Source organism: Cavenderia fasciculata (genome assembly GCF_000203815.1).
Source record: "Cavenderia fasciculata unplaced genomic scaffold Scf_Dfasci-G-o-80e12.f1-5, whole genome shotgun sequence".
In the NCBI taxonomy this organism is placed as follows: domain Eukaryota; phylum Evosea; class Eumycetozoa; order Acytosteliales; family Cavenderiaceae; genus Cavenderia; species Cavenderia fasciculata.
In genome coordinates, this window is record NW_004457735.1 from 1,657,693 (window position 1) to 1,677,462 (window position 19,770).

A 19,770-nucleotide genomic window follows, 5' to 3' on the forward strand; every position below is an offset into this window, starting at 1 on the left:
TTCGGTCGGCTCGGTCGGTACTGCCGGTGGCCAAATCACCATCCTCGGAAAATACCTCAATCTCTTGCGAAACAATGGAACTGCTACAACGCTGTCAGTGACTGTTGGAGCGACACCCTGCACGGCACCCAAGAATGGAGTCGACAACCAACAACTGATCTGCACAATGCCGGCTGGATCAGGGTCTGGTATGGCTGTTGTGGTTGTGGTCGATGGTATTACAAGTACAGGTAGCGCCGTCTTTGCGTACGGTCTACCATCCATCACTAGCTTTACACAAAATACCGCCAAGATTACCATTAATGGATTAAACTTTGGTAGTGTAGTGTCGGATATCACCGTGACATTGGTGACAGAGACACTGACCGGGTGTGTGCTGACTCTGGCCAATGCAAGGGTCGAGTGTAATCTAACACCCACCTCTCAGAGTGGAGGTGTCACTATCAAGGTCAAGACACAGTTGTCGGGTGCCTATGTGGTCAGCTTGAAACCTACTCTTACCACCGTGACGGCACAGTCGTCGCTCGGTGGTGTCATCTCGATCCAGGGCAGCAACCTCGGTATAAGCGACGTGGTTGGCACGAATGTGACCATCACTGTGGGCGGTACCCAGTGCCAAGACGCAACTTCGACATCGGCAGGCATTGCCACATGCAACGTGTCGGCTCTCCAAGCATCCTTATCAACCATCCCACAGATCATAGTCTATATAAACGGATTCCAAAGCTACAATCAAATCGCCTACAAGTACACAGCACCAGTTTTTACGGTCGCGCAGGATGGCAATACAGTCGTGGTAAGTGGAGTGAGTTTGGGATTGGTCAGTCCGCAAGTTGTGCTTGTTGGGTTGAAACTAACATGCACCTATATTACCCTGCACAGTAAAGTGCGATGCACGCTCCCAACCGATGCAAAGAATGGTGATTTGTACTTTGCAGTCAATGGATTCAACGTGTCTAGTCCGACAATACTAACACCTGTCCTCAAGTCAATCAGTGGTACTCCCACACAGGGTGGGTACGCCACCATCAATGGATACTATTTTGGCAGTGTTGTAGATGGTGCTGTCACGACTGCCACCGTGGGCAGCATGGATTGCACGGATGTAGAGCCTGTGCAGACGGTACTAGTCAACGGCATACGTTGTGTGGTCGCGTCGGCACTACCACCCAACTCGGGTATCAATGTGACGGTCGCCGACTTGATCAGCACGAATCCCGAAAATGTAATGTTTAACTACCTCGCACCGGTGATACATTCGATTACAATGCTGCCAACCGACAATATATTAACAGTGGCCGGTGACAATTTCGGTCTGCTGTCTATCGGCGATGATATAGAGTTGACGGCCACTGAAACAGTGCGTCAGTGCATGCAAGAGGACGGTATCGAGTCGCCTGTCTACTGCACGATCGATCCGCTGACTCAACTCAACGGCGATGTTTTATTGACACGTAACTTTATGTCGTCGGTGCCATTTACACTGGCACTCGTACCAGCCGTGCAGTCGGCGACTGCTGTGCCCTACTTGGGTGGCCAAATTACGCTCAAGGGAGGGTACCTCAACACCAAGCGTTACGACGGCAGTGACACTGACCTCACTCTATCTGCCACGTTTGGCGGTACCGGCGAGCCAACCCTAGCCAGCAACTGCATCCAACTAGTCAATGAGACGAGTATAGAGTGCTCACTCCAAGGTGGTGCGCATGGTAAATCCAACCTACTCCAAATCAGCATCGATGGCAAGACATCAATTCCCATCAAGTTCCAAGGTGTGCCACCTATTGTCAAAGAAGCAACAAGTGTGTTGTATCGAAAGGGTGGTAATGTCACCATCAAAGGTTACAACTTTGTTGAACCTCTCTCTGTCAACATTGGTCTAGAAACTTGTTTCAATATCACATATATCGACTCTACTCAAATCACTTGCAAGTTTTCTGGACAGGCACGTAGAACTGATCCAGGTATCGGTCTATTTACCGAAGTAATTAGCGACGGGCTTGTAGGTGGTGCCAACGTCTTTTTCTACAGCGATGATATACCGTGTGGAGGATCTCCACCGTGCTCGGGTCATGGTGTGTGTTTGTCGGGTGGCAGTTGCCAGTGTAATAGTGGTTATGTCGGGCTCATATGCGACCAGTCTTCGACGTCGACCAACAATGGAGGTAGACCGACCGGCGATCAAAGCAATGCCGACTTTTCAGGCTTTTCCGTCTTCTTTACGCATATTCGAGAGTTGGATATCAACGACGTCCCCATTGTCACGTATCCCGTGTCAGATATCGTATGGAAGGTCGTCTCCAACACCACCAACCAGATGATATCGGTTGGCAAACTCGAGTACGAACCCAACTTTAACATCAGTGTCACGACTACCATCTTCCCCGACGAGACAGTCATTACCTTTGCCGGTGAGGAACTGGTCATGGCCAAGAACTCACTCAAGTACCAACTCGATCTTGCACACTGGTTCTTTAGAACGAGTGTGAGCAGACTTCAACTCTTGTACGAACTCAACACACCACCAGGTGACAATTGCGATGAAAACGCCGACTCTAATGGAAACCAGTTTGGTGGTGACGAGTCGGATCTGAGATGGGTACAAATCACCGTCAACGAACAAACCCTAATCACCAAATTCTCTCAACGATACATTATCGACAATGATGTCATTCTGAGTAATACAGCACTACTACAACCCAACGATGAAATCTTTAGTGATCCCTATTATGTTGCCAAACTCAATGCAACCAATTCAACATCTCTCTTGGTTGTTGGAATGTATGTTCCCAATTTTCAACGTAGTGCTATTATAGATCCAAACTTTTCAGTTTTAGTTGTAAGTCATCCAAAAGTAATAATATTAAATAATTTGCGATATTAATATATTATTGTCTTTCCAATTTATATTTCTAGTCTGAAGCAAAGAAATGTAAAACTTCAACGGTTATTACTTGGTGGGCTGCATTGATTACCGTTGTTGGTGCAGCGATTGGATCAGTTTTGTTTTCATTTACAGTGGTTCAGGTACAAAAGAGAAGATTTAAAAGAGAGGATATATCAATGGAAACTATCACAGCCGAAGGATATAACCAAGAGAAAAAGAATATTGTCCAAGATGCTGTTTTAGGATAGATCGATAGATCGATAGATAGATATATAGATATATTGCATCAAAACATTAAAACCTTTTTGGTCAAAAATACTCTACTACTGTCTGTGGTTTAAACAACAACAAACAAACAAAAAATAAATATTGTAAATCTTGTTGGGTGGTTCTATACCTACACAAAAATTTAAAATGCGGTTGACATTTATTTAGATTTGCAAATAGGTCTGCATATGCGCAGGGGCCGAGTATCTCGAAAAAAGATGTCTCCCCAAGTTTTTTTTCCTTTTTGGAACAGGTATCCCTCAAAGTACAACACTTACGTAACCGAAAACAGTTGGTTGGTGTTATGTGAAATGCTAAAATTGGATCTTAATTTATTCCTAAAAGGGGAATGATCAAAAATCATTTTTCCTTTTTCATTCGGTTGGCTAGCCCATCTCTCTTTGGATGAGACACGCTTTGAATGGGATTAATAATAATAATAATAATAGTCAGCCCACGATTTGATGGGAAAGCCTCTCCCCTCCTCCTCTCGCTATTCTCTTCTCTCAATCCCAACCAACACATCACCAATTGAATTTATTTAATCCAATCTTGAAAAACATACATTATACATTCCTCCAACATTTTCTTCTTTTTGGAAAATATTTTATTGAGTAAAGAAAGAAAGAAAAGAAAGGAGTGACTACATTGACTATATTATAATATTATATTATATAATACCACTTCTTTCTTTTTTTTTGACATTGTAGTAGTAATAGTATTAGTAGTAACCCCCAAAGTAAGCTTCTTCTTTTTCTTCTTCTTCTTTCATCCAACACCCAATCTTCCTATTATAAGTTATAAGAGAGAGAGAGATAAAAATAACATACAACCACGCGACTCTACTGTAGAGATTTTTTCTTTCGAACACACAAAACAACTACTACCTACACCACTCACAACACAAAACACAAAACACACAAACTCCTACTAGTAACAACAACAAAAGAACAGCAACTATTGGTGGGAAAGGAGGATAGGACAGGAGACTGCTACTTGAATTGACTTGCTTGACTGCTTGTTGTTGTTGTTGTTGTTGTATTAATAACATTAATCATCCCAATCCTTGCTAAAAGACCAATAATTCTAAAGACCATTTTTTATTTATTTACTTTATATTTAAAAATAGAGTAGCTAATTACCCCCACAGTATTACAAATTTCCACCACCACAACTTCAACAACTTGACAACTTTGTACTTCACATGGGTTTTACTTTCTCTTCTTCTTATTCCTCTTCCTCTTCTTCTTCTTCTTGTTCTTGTTCTACTCGTACTCTATTTTGGAATCAGAATTGATTAAAGAGAAACAACAACAAATAGATAGATAGACAGACAGATAGATAGAACCACAGCTGACCTGTGATTGTTGTATCAACCAACCAAACCAAACCAAACCAAACCAAAACAAAACAAAACAAAGCAAAGCATATCTTATCTTTTATATATAATACTACTAGTATATCGGCACGCGACCAATGCACCAACACCTACAAGGAAACTATCGAAACAATAACGGAGGCGGCGGCGGCACCAACAGGAGCAGGTCAATGGACCTATCTCACATTAACCTAGAGACCAACAACCGAATTCAATATAGCCTAAAGAACGCAGGGCTCAGTGTCAATTTGTTACCATCGTTTCAACAACTACAACAACAACAACAACAACAACAACAACTACTACCTATACAAGGTAGTGTTTGTAATAGTATAGGTACAAATATGGTGAATGGTAGCAATGGTAATATCACCAATAATAATAATAATAATAATAATAGTACAATGACATCAACATCGACAACTTCAACTTTAACTTCTACCAACACATCCTCTTCATCGACACAAACAGGAATTGCAAGTTGTTTGAATAATTCTACTACTCCTCTACTTTCACCTTCACAAATAGTGTCGTCTTCACTGCCTCCACTTCATCCACCCAATACATTACCAATCATTCCTTCTTCTTCTTCTTCTTCCTCATCTTATCCACCCCCACCAACTTCGATAACGTCTTCGACGTCGGTATCATCGTCGTCATTAGCAACGACGTCTCCTTCACCACCCGAACTACGTCGAAGAGAGCGAATCAAGTCGTTTAGTTGGACGGTTGGCGAGTCAGGCACTAATGCGAGAGTGTCTGAATTGTCAATGACATCGTCCAAGAGCAAGTCGCTCAAGAACGAGTTTACAATACTGTACGACATTTTAAAGACGCCAGAGATCAACACGAGTCACCACATCCACAAGGCGTTGCCGACGACCACCAATTTACACGTGCCCAAATACAAGACACTCCTCATTCAACATCCGACCTCACCCAACCGACAACTACTCACCAACCTTCTCATGAGACGTGGCCACAATGTCACCACGCTCCCAATCGACATCAACATGATCAAACAAGTACATACTCAAGACCCATTCACGCTCTTTATCTATAACCAATCACCGCATATCGACCAACCTGTACATATCGATGCACTTTCATCTTTTCCCTTAACCTCTTTACCCTCTTCCAACAACAACAACTCCAACTCTAACACCTCCAACTCACCCAACTCCCCATCCTCTTATCACCATCAGTATCACCATCATCATATCCAACATGTTCAACAACAACACCACCAACAACAAATCGAATATATACCAAACAATGACTCTATAGAATTTTGTAAATCTCTTCGTTGTGTAGTTGGAAATCATTGTGTCATTATAGTGATTGCAGAGAGTAATAATCCTCTCGAGTATGCATCACTCATTGATGTTTGCAACGATTATATCCCACAACCACTTTCACCTGTTTTGCTAGACGTACGGTTGACGTGCGCCGAGCGAATGATTTCAGACCAGCGATCGCTACTAAAGAGCGAGGAACTGACGGAAAGCGCAAAGCGAATGGTTTCTTGCGTCGAATTTATGCAAGATGGCATTGAAATATGGGATCCCAATGGACACATTAAATATTTGAATCATTCGGTGGCTGCCACATCTGGATACTCGCGATGGGAGTTGCTTGGCAAGGAGTTTTCTTTTCTTATCGACAACCAAGAACTCATTCCTCAGATGTGGGCCACCATCACTGGTGGAAAGAATTGGAATGGTTTTATACGCACCAAATGCCATGTCACCAACCAAGTGATCTATTTTGAAACAAACATCTCCCCTGTATATGACTCTTTTGAAAAACTAATCTATTACAACTGTATAAAGCGTGATGTCACGCAAAAGCGAATCGACGAGGAATCTCGTACCATTGAACAAGAAAAGACACTCGAAAAGTCTCGTCTGCGTCTCAGTATGATGTCACATGACATTAGAACTCCAATGAGTGGTATCATTGGTATGACTGACCTATTATCAGAGACTGATTTACATCCTCAACAACGTCATTATCTTGATATCATTAAAGTATCTTCAAATTCTTTATTAACAATTATAAATGATCTTTTAGATATTTCAAAGGTAAAACAAATTCAACAACAACAAAAAAGAATCATAACACAAATTTAATAACCTTTTATTATTTTTCTTTTAGATTGAAGCAGGTAAATTTGAAGTTGATAATATTGAATTTGACTTTAGAGATGCAGTTGAAGAAGTTTGTGAATTAATGGGAGAAAGAGCTCAAGCCAAAGGATTGGATTTAATTTGTTCTGTTCATCCATTGGTTCCACAAAAATTAATTGGTGATGCTAGTAGATTAAAACAAATTTTAACAAACTTGGTAAATATATCAAAAAAAAAAGAAAAAGAATAGACTTTATAGAGTGTACATTTCTCTTATTCCTTTTATTCTTTTTTTATAGTTGGGAAATTCTGTAAAATTTACAGATATTGGAGATATTATTATTGCTTGTACATTACAACATATTGATCAAGATGATGTAGATATAAGAATCGAAGTAAAAGACACTGGAATTGGAATAAAAAAGGAAGCACTTCCTTTGTTATTCAAGGCGTTTACATCGGCATGGCAAGCAGAGGGAGGCAATATCACTCGACAGTACGCAGGCAGCGGCTTGGGACTTGCTATTTGCAAGGAACTGGCCCAACTCGCTTTTAACGGTGAGATTGGTGTCGAGAGCCAGTATGGAGTTGGCAGCACCTTTTGGACGCATCTTCATTTCAAACCAGTTCAATCGACTATTCAATCGACGATTGCTCGCATTCAAGATATTAATATTAATTCGTCGTCACCGTCCAAGATTCTTGGACTCGCCAATGGATGCTCGTCATCTTCGTCTACGATTTTAGAAGCTCAACCAACATTATTGGCTACACCACCTGCTGCTGCAGCGGGACCTGTTGAACCGGTACTCGAGTACACCTCACCAACCATGTTTCCCTTGTCACCGTTACCCCCCTCGTCACTTACCATTGCACAGCAGATTGATATGGAGAATCTCACCGTCAGCTCTTTCAACAACCCACCCAACTTTGGAGGTATCAGAGTACTTTTGATTGAAAAGAAACAGAGTCAGAGGAATATACTCAGACAACAATTTGAAGCGTGGAATATCCAACTAGAGACAACAACCGACGATGTCAGTGCGATGCAAATGTGGAATCAAAAGATTAAAGAAGACAATCCCTACTCTGTCATTATCATGGACTCGTTGACCATTGGCGAAGGTTCTCTCACTCTCTCACAAAACATCACCAAAAAGTCACATGGAAAAGCAAATCCAGTCCGTTTCCTCCTTCTCCTTCCTCTTAAAATGCGCAGTGCCGTGCTTGAATCAGAAGCAAGAAAGTGTGGTATCGGTGAAATTGTTACCAAACCATTAAGAATGTCAAAATTATTAGATAGTTTAGTTACTATTTTAGGTGTATGTAGAAAATTAAAAAAAAGAAAAAAGATAGAGAAACCATTAGTTACTAATATATTAAATATTTTCTTTTCTTTTTTAGTTTAAAAAGAATAAACCAACAGTAAGAATTAAACCAGAATCATTACTTGAATCTCCACATGATTTAATGGAAATTCGAGTTTTGGTTGTAGATGATAATGGAGTAAATCGTCAAGTTGCACTTAGAATGATGCAGTCGGCTGGATGCAATGCTGATCTGGCCAGTAGTGGAATGGAAGCATTGGATAAAATGGAAACAACCCACTATGACATTATATTTTTGGATATCATGATGCCTCAAATGGATGGATTCCAAGTGACCAAAGAGATTAGAGAACGAGAAGTACAAAAGGGAGTCACGAGAATGATTCCTATCGTCGCAATGACAGCAAATGCTTTCAAAGAGGACGAAGCTCAATGTTTAAAGTGTGGTATGAACGATTACATTCCAAAACCAATGAAAATAAGTCAAGTTAGACTCATGATCAACAAATGGAAACATTACATCTTTAATCAAAATCTCTCCAATCAACAATAAATAATAATTATTCATTCTTTGATTGATTGATTGATTGATACATCAAAAAAACAAAGAATTATCTGATGACCATCTTTTACCAACGGGTATCCATTATCCGTCTGTCCGCAATGGTGTGGAATCCAAACTTAGGATCAACGATGTGGATGTTGTTGGAAACAAGTGGTTATATTTATTATCTTTCTATAACATAAAAAAAAAAAAGTCAACAGATAAGTGAATCATGTTTTATGAAAAAGTCAATCCTTTCAGATAATCTCTAATTCGAGTGACGAGTATTGTGTGTGTGATTGAAGTCACTCACCCCGAGACAACTACAACTATGAGATTTTTTGTTCTTGAAACCACACCACAATAATCCGCAACAACCACGAGTTTGAGGCACCCACCCATCTATTTTTAAAGGGGTGCCTTTTTTTTGAAACCAATCGTTCTTGGGAGTATTTGCTTTGATGTAAGAAGGGATGAACACAAAAGTCAACCTGTCGTACTCATACATGCATCAATGGCTGATCATTCATTCATTAGACACACTCACAAAACCAGGTTTCAAAAAGATACACACATATAAACACGCGCGCATCATCATTCATTGTATCATTAAAATTTTAACCCAATCAACACACAGATAGATCGTGTCAAGTTAGAATCACAATATATATAGTAGAGGGGAGGGTTTGTAACATATTTTTAAATTCCTCTTTTGGTTTAATACTAGACAGGAGACTGCTTGCTATTAATTAAACATTAAAAACAAAGAGTTCAAGATAAGAAGAGACTTGACTTTCCCTTTTAATCATTGTTTAACACATCATCAAAAACATGAAAGGTATTTATTTATAAACATAGAAACATATAAACATGTTTATTTTTAGAACGAATCTTCGATCAATTGATCTAACTTTTTTTTTTTTTTTTTTTTTCATATTTTTTTTTACTTTTATTGATTATCATAGTCAAACAATATTACGACTACTTGTTTGTAGTCACCATTCTACTTTTTCTTATTTTGGTAACAGGTACTGTTAAAGGTGAATTATCAAATGCAAAGTTGGTATCTTCAAATTATACATTAAAGACGGTTGATATAGTGGGAGGAAAGGTAGAGTTGGTAACTGGAGAGTTGGTTTTTGATAGAGAACTCTTTAGATTGCAATCGACTGTATGTGCAAATGATACGAATTGTGTATTACCTGTATGTCCTCCATGTGACTATACAACAGATAATCCTAATGGCTGTGGTGTTGTAGATCCATCGTGTCCACCTACATCAACGTGTCCACTTGCCAGTCAGCTATGCGACCTATCGTTGCCGATGAATCAGTACGAGATCATTTCACAATTCGATACACCTCTTTTACGTACTACACCTGGTACTGTTTGGATGGAGTCTATTAGTCGTTACAGATTCTATATTGGTTCAACTTGCAAAGCATATAAATTTCATCTCGATATTGTACAAGGTGACCTCTTTTCGGCCACCTTTTATATCAATCCTGCCAACGGTTCAATACGTCATCATTTCTCAAATACACAACGTGATATCACTGTTACAATGTGTCCAACAGATACAAGATTGATTGATACCGAGATTGACATGGGTAACTATGGTACTCAATTTTTAGAAATTATCAATACTAGTCCTGATGATGCCAAATATATAATTCAAATTGATACTTTTGGTATGTTAAATTCAAATCATCATTACATTCACTATATCTGATATTAACCCTTCTTCCATCTCTCTCTCTCTTTCAGATATGAATCCAGTTAGTATTCCACCACCAACATGTAGTCAGATTATAAGTGGTATTCAATGTTTAAATAATGGAATGACTATACCAGATAATGGTACACCTCTAACTGTACCAAGAACCTATTCATTTACAATTGATAAATGTGAAAATATTACTGTTCAACATCAATATGCTACATCTGGATATCCAGATATTTATGTTAAAATAGAAGATGCATCAGTATCAAATCAAAAATTTGATTATAAAAGTCCAGGTCAAAGTATGTCAAATCAAATTAAAATCAAATCGAATGATTTTATTTTAAATGATACTAACTAACATTGTCTTTTATTTTTTAGCACATGAACAAATTGTATTTCAATTATGTCCAAATACAGGAAATAATCTTAAAACCATATTCATTGCATTATATCCAACAATTGTTGGACAAAAATCAAATGTTTTTGTTAGTACCGGTGGAATAATGCAAAGTGTACCACTGACACAGGTAACATCAATTCAATCTGGAACTTGGATGCTTGCAGGTACATCTACCATTATTTTAAATCAAACTAGATCTTTACATTGTCATTCATTTGGTTTTGATTGTTATGATTTGATACCATCAACACCACGTCTATTTTCAAATCCTCTTTATCCTGTTCCAGATATTTATTTAAATCAATCTTTATCTGAATTTCAACATTTAGAGTAAGCATTCAATCAAATCAATCACTATAGTTGACGTAATATATTAATTAATTAAACTTTTAATTTTATTTATTTGTTTTTAGATTAAATGAAGAAACAAATCCAATGATTAAAAATACATATCAATTTGGTATTATTATTAGTTCTAGATATTATCAATACAGTATATCAAATAATAGTTGGATTAAAGAATTTATAAAGGATGGAAATAATGTGATGGTTCAATTGTTGGATAATTTGGTTGATGATCAAGGTAATGTAGTGAGTGGCAACTATTCACTGGGTGATAGTAAGACGCCACTATGTAACCACACTGCATTCAAGGAAATCGATTCCGAGCAAGAGGGATTGATAGAGGCAATTGAAGATTCAGTCAATGAACATGCTGTACAACGTGTTCGATACCAATTCGATCTGTTGATGATGCGTGATTCTTATTTCCTTTGCGAGTCGTTGGCACAGCAGATGATACATGTTGAGCAAACTAAAAAGTTTGGTAATTCAACTGCCTGTTTGGACCCAGGAAATCGGTTAGATCCTTGTTGCACCTTTAGTGCACTGTACAACCATTCGTGTGGTCCCACCGAGGGTCAATGGGATCGTACCGAGTTTAAGGAGGTGTTGGGGGACATGGTGTCTGAGAGCTGCGTGTCACCTTCTTGTGTGACATCGCTGCTGCGAAACTATGCTCAAACCTATTTGGGACGTCAGTCGAGTGCATGCGCCGTCGAGCAAAAGGAGGTGTATGACGCGACTGACCCCATGTACAACCTCTTTAGATTCTGCCACCAAAATACAACTTTGGGTGTCCGATGCAAACAAAATGCAGATTGTTCGGTCTTGGGTAGCAGTGCTCGATGCAACCCGAGGGATGGCCAGTGTATGGCACCGTACAGAGACATTGAGTTGGCGTTTGTCACGTGTCTAGTCAACATTGTCCCGCCATCAACACTGGTTGATTTCTTGGCCAAATATAATATCTCTCAAGACGATAATAGCACGATGATTAGCTTTACACATGCCAAGTTTTCAACAAACAAGGATTGTGTCACACCATACACCATCGACAAGAACACACGTCAATCGTATCGATACGTCACACCTGATGGCACCGTGCCGAGATACTGCTACCGCGGAATCAACTCGTTTGATCGTTCCGACGTGCTCCAATCATACGACACGTGTTACCAAGGTGACGAACGGTTCATGTGGACGGCAAGCGACCTGGCCATCAACAACTGCACAGACTTTTACAAGTGTGATTGGATGGGTTCGCAAGGAACACTCGACGCATTCTATGGAAATGTAGGTGATCTTGGTGCAGCGTGCAATTCACCGGCCAAACCCACAAGTTTTTGCGGTGAGTGTGATACCGATCCCACTAGGAACTGTTACGTTGACAATACACTAGACGCAACCACTTGTCCAACCAAGTTTGCATGTTATCACCCTACCCCTGGCAATCCATTGGACCCAGAGAAACCAGTCACTTTTACACAACCAAACAGCAACTTTGAAACAGCTGATTCGGCCGACCAATGTCGGTTGGAACATGGAAGCTGCAATGTGCCGTGCGGTCTAAAATGCAGTGCAAGACAGTCGTGTGTTATACCACTAGCACCCCAAGAAACTGTTTGTCTACCGACCCTATACGGGGGTGTGTTGGACGCACAAGTCACCGTTCCAACAGGCGAGATTTATTGTTCATACTATAGTACCAACGGATCGCTCTCACAAGCTCAGTGCCAGTTTACCGGCTCTTTTACAGACTGCAATGCATTCAACTCGCTTGGTCAACAACAACTCGTACAGCAATGCGGGGTGTGCGGAGCCAATGGAAACTTTAAGGCATGTGCTTGCAAGTTGGAAGTTGAACCATGTAAAACAATGGATCAATGCAAGAGTGCTGGCGGTGCTTGCACAGACATGTTTTACTTTGTCAATGAGATTGCGGGATATCCACCAGGCCAACCTAAATGCCTCTTTGGTCAACCTAAAGTAGTCGATGCTAGTCATATTGCCACGCTACCTCAATGTGCATATGGAAAAGAGCAGGAATCACCCATTGGATGTTTCTCTGTCAACACTACATTTATCGGTAACTCGGCTGCCTGTACAGCTGCCGGTGGAACACTTTGGCAAGCTGCAACCAACCAACTCCAATGTAGAAACAGATACCCCGATCGTTGTCTGTCTGTCGATCGTTCGGAAACCTTTATCCCACCACTATCACGTCGATACATGGACAAACCACAAGACGACTGTAACAATGGTAAGATTCTTGGTGATAATTGGCGTCCAACCTTTGCATGGGTTCCTGCACAATGGACCAATGGTACTGCCGTACCTCTCAGTTGGCGTACCACCCAAGGTATGGTTCCCATCGCTCAATTAAACTACTCGTTCTCATATCAATCCATGTTTGAAGCATTCCAAGGAGCTTCTACCCGTCGATTGGCACTCACCTTTAAATCAGAGATGCTCTGTCGTTCAAGTCTTAGCAAGAGTACACTCATCCCCTTTTCTTGCTCTTGTGGTGTAGATAATGATGAAAACGATGCAGACACTTGTTTCAATATTCAAAATGATCCTATTGACACTATCATCAAACCCTGTACATTGGACGCTGCCACCTTTCCTCTTGGTGACGATGAAGGATCAAAAGGAAACATCACCTTTTCCTTGGGTGCCGTTCGTGGTTATATTTGTGTTTCTGTTGGTATTGGTCAAATTTTTAGTGATTCTTTAAAAGCTAAACAAGTAAATATAAAAGTAACAAACATCTTTGAACGATACAAATATTAATTTAATTTTATTTAATATTTTTAGGTTGTAGCATTATCAAGTGATTTTGTACCAAGTTTAGCACCACCAGATTATAGTGTATTTAATGATAATGGAGGTGTTGTTGGTAAAGCATTGGCAGATGGTTTAATTTTAAGAATATTTGACAAGGGTATCAATAATTTCGATCTATGTATTATACAATCGATATCATCATCTTCAGAATTCCCCAAACAAGATTTTGCCATTTTGGTTGACGAACAAAAAGGTATTGTTCATCCTTTGGAATGTGAAACAACTCAAGGTGGAGGTGCAACCTGTTGCAACATCAAATCCAATACTCTACCAGAACCAGTAGGAACCAACAAAATATTATTAATTCAAAGAACCAATGATTGGAAAAAGAAGAATTATCAATCCATTTCATCGTCAAATCAAGCAGTCGTTTATACTTTGGGTGCTTTATTCCTTGTACCATTTATAATTGGTTCAATTGAAGTCGTTTACTTTATCTATGCTCATTTCTTTAAAAAACTTGAAGTCAAAGTCGTTCATATATTATTTGTATTTTTAACTATATTTTCTTTTAGTATGTAAATCAAAGAAAAAAGAAAAAAAAAAGAAAGAAAAAGAAATAGAATTTAATTTATTAATTTATTAATTATTTTACTTTATTTATTTTAGTTAGAGGAATTTATTTTATTATTTTGGGATCAGGAGTATTAAAGGATAATGCAAATGTAGCAGATTATATTTTAGTAGTTTTACCAACCTTTTTATATTTTACAGCCTTTACAATTGTCATCATTATATGGTACATTCTATCAAGAGATTCAATGCAACGTGTTGACAATATCTACAAACGTATCAATCGATTGATCATTGGTGTCAATATTTTGTTATATCTTTTGTTTATTGGCATTGTATTGGTATTCAACTTTTACATTGGTGATCCACCTCCAACATGTAATGGTAGAGTTTCGGCTGGCTATGAAAACAGTACACCTCAACGAGTAGTATCCATCTTGTACGCCTCCATACAAGCCATACTTAGTGGAGCACTTGGTCTTTCATTTATTTATTATGGTAGAAAAGTAATTCAAAAATTATCTCATTTTAAACAAAATTTGGTCAATGCTAATAATCAAATGAAAAAGGTTTGTAATAATCATATATAATATAATGTTTCCATTTCCTTAATTTATTCTCTAACTTATTTATTTATTTATATATTTATTTATTTCTAGACTGTATCAATGGCAATTATATGTTCGGTTGGATTCTTATTACATTGTATATTTATTATTATATTGGTTACTGTTAAACCCAAGAACGTAGTATTTTCATTTATTGGTTTGGTCGTAACAGAGATTGTCCCAGGTAAATATTATTATTACACAACAAAACAATACTAGCATTACTTTCTTTGTATTAATTAATTTCCTCTCTTTATTTACAACAATACATAATAATAGTAATGACCTTACTTTTCAACTATACACAAGTTCCATTTGGGTTATCACAAGTGTTCCTCAAAGACAAATCAATTAAAGACAATGGAAATGAGCCTGGTGGCGTTGAACTACAATCCAATACTAGTACCTCTTCCTCATATAGCTCATCGGTTTCATCATCGACACGATCAAAAACCATGACTGTTCGTACTCTTACTCAAAGTCAAGCCTCACTTAATTCATCTGCTGTTAGAGGTTAAACCAACGGTTACCAACCAACCAACCCCTCTCAATCAAATCAAATAAACAACAATACAACTAATTTATTACCATTTAAAAATATATTCAATTTATTTTCTAAAAGTATCTATCTCTATTGATATACATACGTATCCGTATTGACTTGTTTTAATAAAACAGGAGCAATGACAAATAAAGAGATTGCTGTCTCTTGTCACCATCACTTTATTTGTCATTGCTCCCGTCTTTATAGGCACCTTGTTCTTGTTACCCTTACGATCCTGGTGACCTGTTGACGAGGTCCACCACTTGCAAAGTTAGCAGTCTTTGCGAGATTGATCAAGTTCCTCTTGGCGGAGGTAACTAGCATACGCTGACTTCACGTCTTTGATCATTCTCTGCATTAACAGTTCAGCTTGAACATCAGAGGTGACGCCGTTGTCGGGGTGAATGTCACGACATTGATTGACAGACTCGATTGACGACCAGATGGGTGGGAGAGAGAGCGCGAATGAGTAATGTATTTCATGACGTTGTTGGTGCTTGACAATCGATATTCAAGAGCCTTGAATTTGCCATAGTAGCGACCCGGCCCGAGTTCAGAGTGATAAAAAGTGATGAGACACTGCAGTGAAGGTTGGATATCATACCTTCCTAGTTATTTGGTTACTTGGATGGATAGTACTCTGGGAATCTTCTATCTATGATCGCTAATCGATATGGCATAAACTACAGATTCTACAATTAATCTAATAAAACAACTATTTACATAATTTGTTAATGTATCAAATAAATGGGAAGCGATAGGGTTTAGTTTTGTTGAATAAATCGCTCTGTATGATCAAAAGAGATCTGTTGAATTGGTTTTATTGATGACTAGTTGAGAAATGGGTAATGATGTTAAATACAAATTGACATTCTGTCAAAATGGTTGGACTAGTGCTTTTCTATCTTGTTGAAGAAGTATTGAAACTAGTTTCCAGTTTACCTTTTCAAGTTCTATAAACACTAAACTAAATAGATTCTCCCTACTGAATAGAGAAAGGGGCAAGAGAAACACTACTGTTATTATATATTAATAATAATCATAATATTATTATTCTTAATTTGAGGTGAATATTAATGTGAATAATAATAATAATGTGATTAAAAATAATTTGGGATAATAAATCATCGATTATTAGGTGAACAAAGTGTTAGATTCTTTTTTGATCACACCCACTGTACTAGTAGTGTACTGATGTATAACAACTTTATTAATGCTGTAAAAACAATGTTCATTAATGTTGAACAAGAGACAACAGAGGTGGCCTGTCAACTACCATTACTCATACATAAACATATCATTGACATCTACTTGGAGAATGATTGTGGTCTATCTGATAAAGTCAAGCGTATGCAGATTTACACAGTCTCAAAGTACTGGTGCAGATATATAGCAACGTTTGCAACCACACTTTATGTACACTACACCGATATCAGTGTACTGCAAGACTATATGAACCATTTCTCGACAGGTAGTAGTCGTAATACAATGATTGATCCAAATCGCATTACAAGGATCAAATTCATTGGTAAACTAAATAGACATGAACGATATAGACCTTCGAACCCTCTTTTTGGTGATAAAGATTCACAACAAATCATCAACTTTCTCAACTACTTTCCAAACACCAAATCATTGTACATATTCAATGGCAGCAACATCTCTACCACCTTTACTCAACATATGCTCCAAATCCTTTCTTCCTCTACCACCACCGCCGCCACCACCACCACCACCACCACCACCACCACTGATCAACATGGAAACAATCGACTCCTACTCAAACTAGAGATGATAGAATACATTGACGAACACTTTAGAGGTGACCAATTTGGATTCTTGGAGGATCTACCAGAAAACAATGAAAAGTTAACCTTTTTAAAAAGTGTACAGAATATTCCATCAATAACATCATTATCCTATCTAAACTATAAACATCCTGTAAAATCAAATCTAGACTTTGTACAATATATGATTAATAATCAATCATCAAAATTAGGTAAATATTAAATATTTAAACAAAATAATAATATTTAAATAGTATTAATTTATTTGTTTATTTGTTTATTTGTTTGTTTGTTTGTTTATTTGTTTATTTAGAATCATTTAAAATGTTTGGTAGATTTAGTTATTATGGAAAGTTTGATACTAGTACATTATTGGTTAAATCTTTGGCTGATAGTATGGTGAATCTGAGACATTTGGATTTGGGATTAGTACATATATTGGAACCAAAGATATTTGTAGTTGATTTTCTTGGCTCACTGCCAATTACCCTAGAGTCGTTGCTATTTGGTCCACTTAAAGTGGCCGATGAAGAAGAGAATGAAGAGGTTCAGATATTGTTGGCTCAATACTTGTCAAAAACCAAACTAAAGAGATTCTCTACTCGATTCGATCTTTCAGAGTTGGTATTTCAACAATTATCACTTAACCATAATCTAGAGGATCTAGAGTTTGTCTATCCACAATGTCTGTTGCGATTGGACCCAGACCCTCAACATAGGTATCCAGACTTTTCAAAAACAAATTTAAAACGTCTATCAATTCGATATCCAATAGGATCGGTCAGTCTCAACATAGTCGCCATATTCCTCTACTTTAAGAATGTGACCAGTATCAAGTATTTGGCGATTCCACAAGACACACAATTCTCTCAAACTTGGTTTGATTTTTCCAATTTGTTTGAGAGTGTAACACACCTTAAAACTATTCGACCAATCTATAATACTAGTGGACACGACATGCTTGAATTCACCAAAAGTCTACCATCACTTGCACCAAACATCAAATTCCTCAAATTACATTATTTGGACACCCGCACCTTTCAATCTACACTTGTAACATTATTCAATCCCACCACCACATCACCAAGCTTGTCAGCTCAAAAACAACTGGTCCACCTAGAAATCCAACTATCTCCAACGCAACTAATTGAAATCAAACCTTTATTTAAAATAGTCTACCAAACACCAAAAACTATTAAAAATAATAATCAAATCTTTTATTCTTGTTTTAAATAAATAAATAAATAAATATTATTTGTAAGATCTTTCGAAACACCTCAAAAAAAAAAGGGGCGCATCCCTTGGCCCCAAAGTGTGTCGTCGACGGTCTACTGTTGGCCGAAGTGCTCTCTTTCTTGGGGTGAGGGTGTTGAGATCATCAAAGAGGTGCTGTTCAGAAAGATCTTATGACCCGGACTCTGAGTACTGAGAGGCGCTCGTTCAACATCTGGGATGACTATTGCGTCTGGTTGCAAAAAAAAAAAAAAAGTCGAGGAGAATCTCGTGGTGTGGCCCCATGCAGCCACATTTTTCGGTTATGACACCAAACTAGGCAGCTGATCTGTAGATCTTTGTTTTGGCCAGATCGATATTAATTAATTGACCGCCTCCCACAGCTAATAAATTATTAATCTGACCGACCCTGCAATGGACAAAAGCTGTTGGTTCCTCTCCCTCACAGGAGAACAAAAGGAGGAGTTTTACACATAACAAAACTTCTTCTTCTTCTTCTTTTTACCTCTCTCGTTTTAAAAAGACATTTCATTCTAATAATAATAATAATTAATAATAATAACATTAATAACAACATTAATTAATAATAATATAGATAATAATATCGAGTAATCGAGAAATATAATACAACTCAATTATTCGCAATTGTAAATAGATAGATAGATAGATTAGATTAGATAAGATAGATTAGATAGATAGAAAGAGAGTGAAAGTAGAGTTTGCACATTTTTGTCCATCATAGCGTACTCAACAAACACACTCATACACACATACACACACAAAAAAGAATCTATAGATTAGAACAGAAGAAGTAGCAGAATAAAAACTTCTTGCAACTTCCCAATCTCACCACCAACACCACCAAACAAACAAACAAACAAACTCAAACTCAACGACATTCATTCCCATCATCATCACACGACCTGTGTGTTTTATTTATTTATTTTATTTATTACTAGTAACACAAGATTCCCTTAAAATAATAATAATAATAATAATAAGCTTAGCTATAATTATAAAAACCGAATATATTTATATATACCCTTTTTATTTTTTTTTAAACCGAGATTTAATAATTACCTAGATCTCTCTGAAAAAAAAAACAAAAACAAAAAACATATTACCATCTATATCTTTTCTCTATTTTTTATAATATAATATTCTATATTTAATAATCCCATACATGTATATTGTATAATATAATAATAATAATAATAATAATATATATTAATTAACA

General features: G+C 37.7%; 4 protein-coding genes across 4 annotated transcripts; all 4 read left to right on the forward strand.

Annotated features, from left to right (window-relative positions):
* Positions 1 to 190: 190 nt before the first annotated feature.
* On the forward strand, positions 191 to 4,727 carry DFA_05483 (EGF-like domain-containing protein; the record flags this gene model as incomplete). Its single annotated transcript, XM_004361145.1, has 4 exons — positions 191 to 2,854; positions 2,917 to 3,123; positions 3,335 to 3,384; positions 4,613 to 4,727. The coding sequence occupies 4 exons, from the start codon at positions 191 to 193 to the stop codon at positions 4,725 to 4,727; spliced, it is 3,036 nt and encodes a 1,011-aa protein (XP_004361202.1).
* Positions 4,728 to 4,876: 149 nt separating this feature from the next.
* On the forward strand, positions 4,877 to 8,542 carry dhkL (histidine kinase; the record flags this gene model as incomplete). Its single annotated transcript, XM_004361146.1, has 4 exons — positions 4,877 to 6,616; positions 6,690 to 6,878; positions 6,961 to 7,983; positions 8,066 to 8,542. The coding sequence occupies 4 exons, from the start codon at positions 4,877 to 4,879 to the stop codon at positions 8,540 to 8,542; spliced, it is 3,429 nt and encodes a 1,142-aa protein (XP_004361203.1).
* An 822-nt stretch (positions 8,543 to 9,364) lies between these two features.
* DFA_05485 (uncharacterized protein) lies at positions 9,365 to 15,487 on the forward strand (the record flags this gene model as incomplete). The annotated part of the gene is made up of 9 exons (XM_004361147.1): positions 9,365 to 9,371; positions 9,499 to 10,224; positions 10,301 to 10,558; positions 10,638 to 10,989; positions 11,073 to 13,749; positions 13,819 to 14,362; positions 14,458 to 14,930; positions 15,021 to 15,153; positions 15,249 to 15,487. The coding sequence occupies 9 exons, from the start codon at positions 9,365 to 9,367 to the stop codon at positions 15,485 to 15,487; spliced, it is 5,409 nt and encodes a 1,802-aa protein (XP_004361204.1).
* A 1,253-nt stretch (positions 15,488 to 16,740) lies between these two features.
* DFA_05486 (uncharacterized protein) lies at positions 16,741 to 19,511 on the forward strand (the record flags this gene model as incomplete). The annotated part of the gene is made up of 3 exons (XM_004361148.1): positions 16,741 to 17,512; positions 17,614 to 18,178; positions 19,493 to 19,511. The coding sequence occupies 3 exons, from the start codon at positions 16,741 to 16,743 to the stop codon at positions 19,509 to 19,511; spliced, it is 1,356 nt and encodes a 451-aa protein (XP_004361205.1).
* Positions 19,512 to 19,770: the final 259 nt, after the last annotated feature.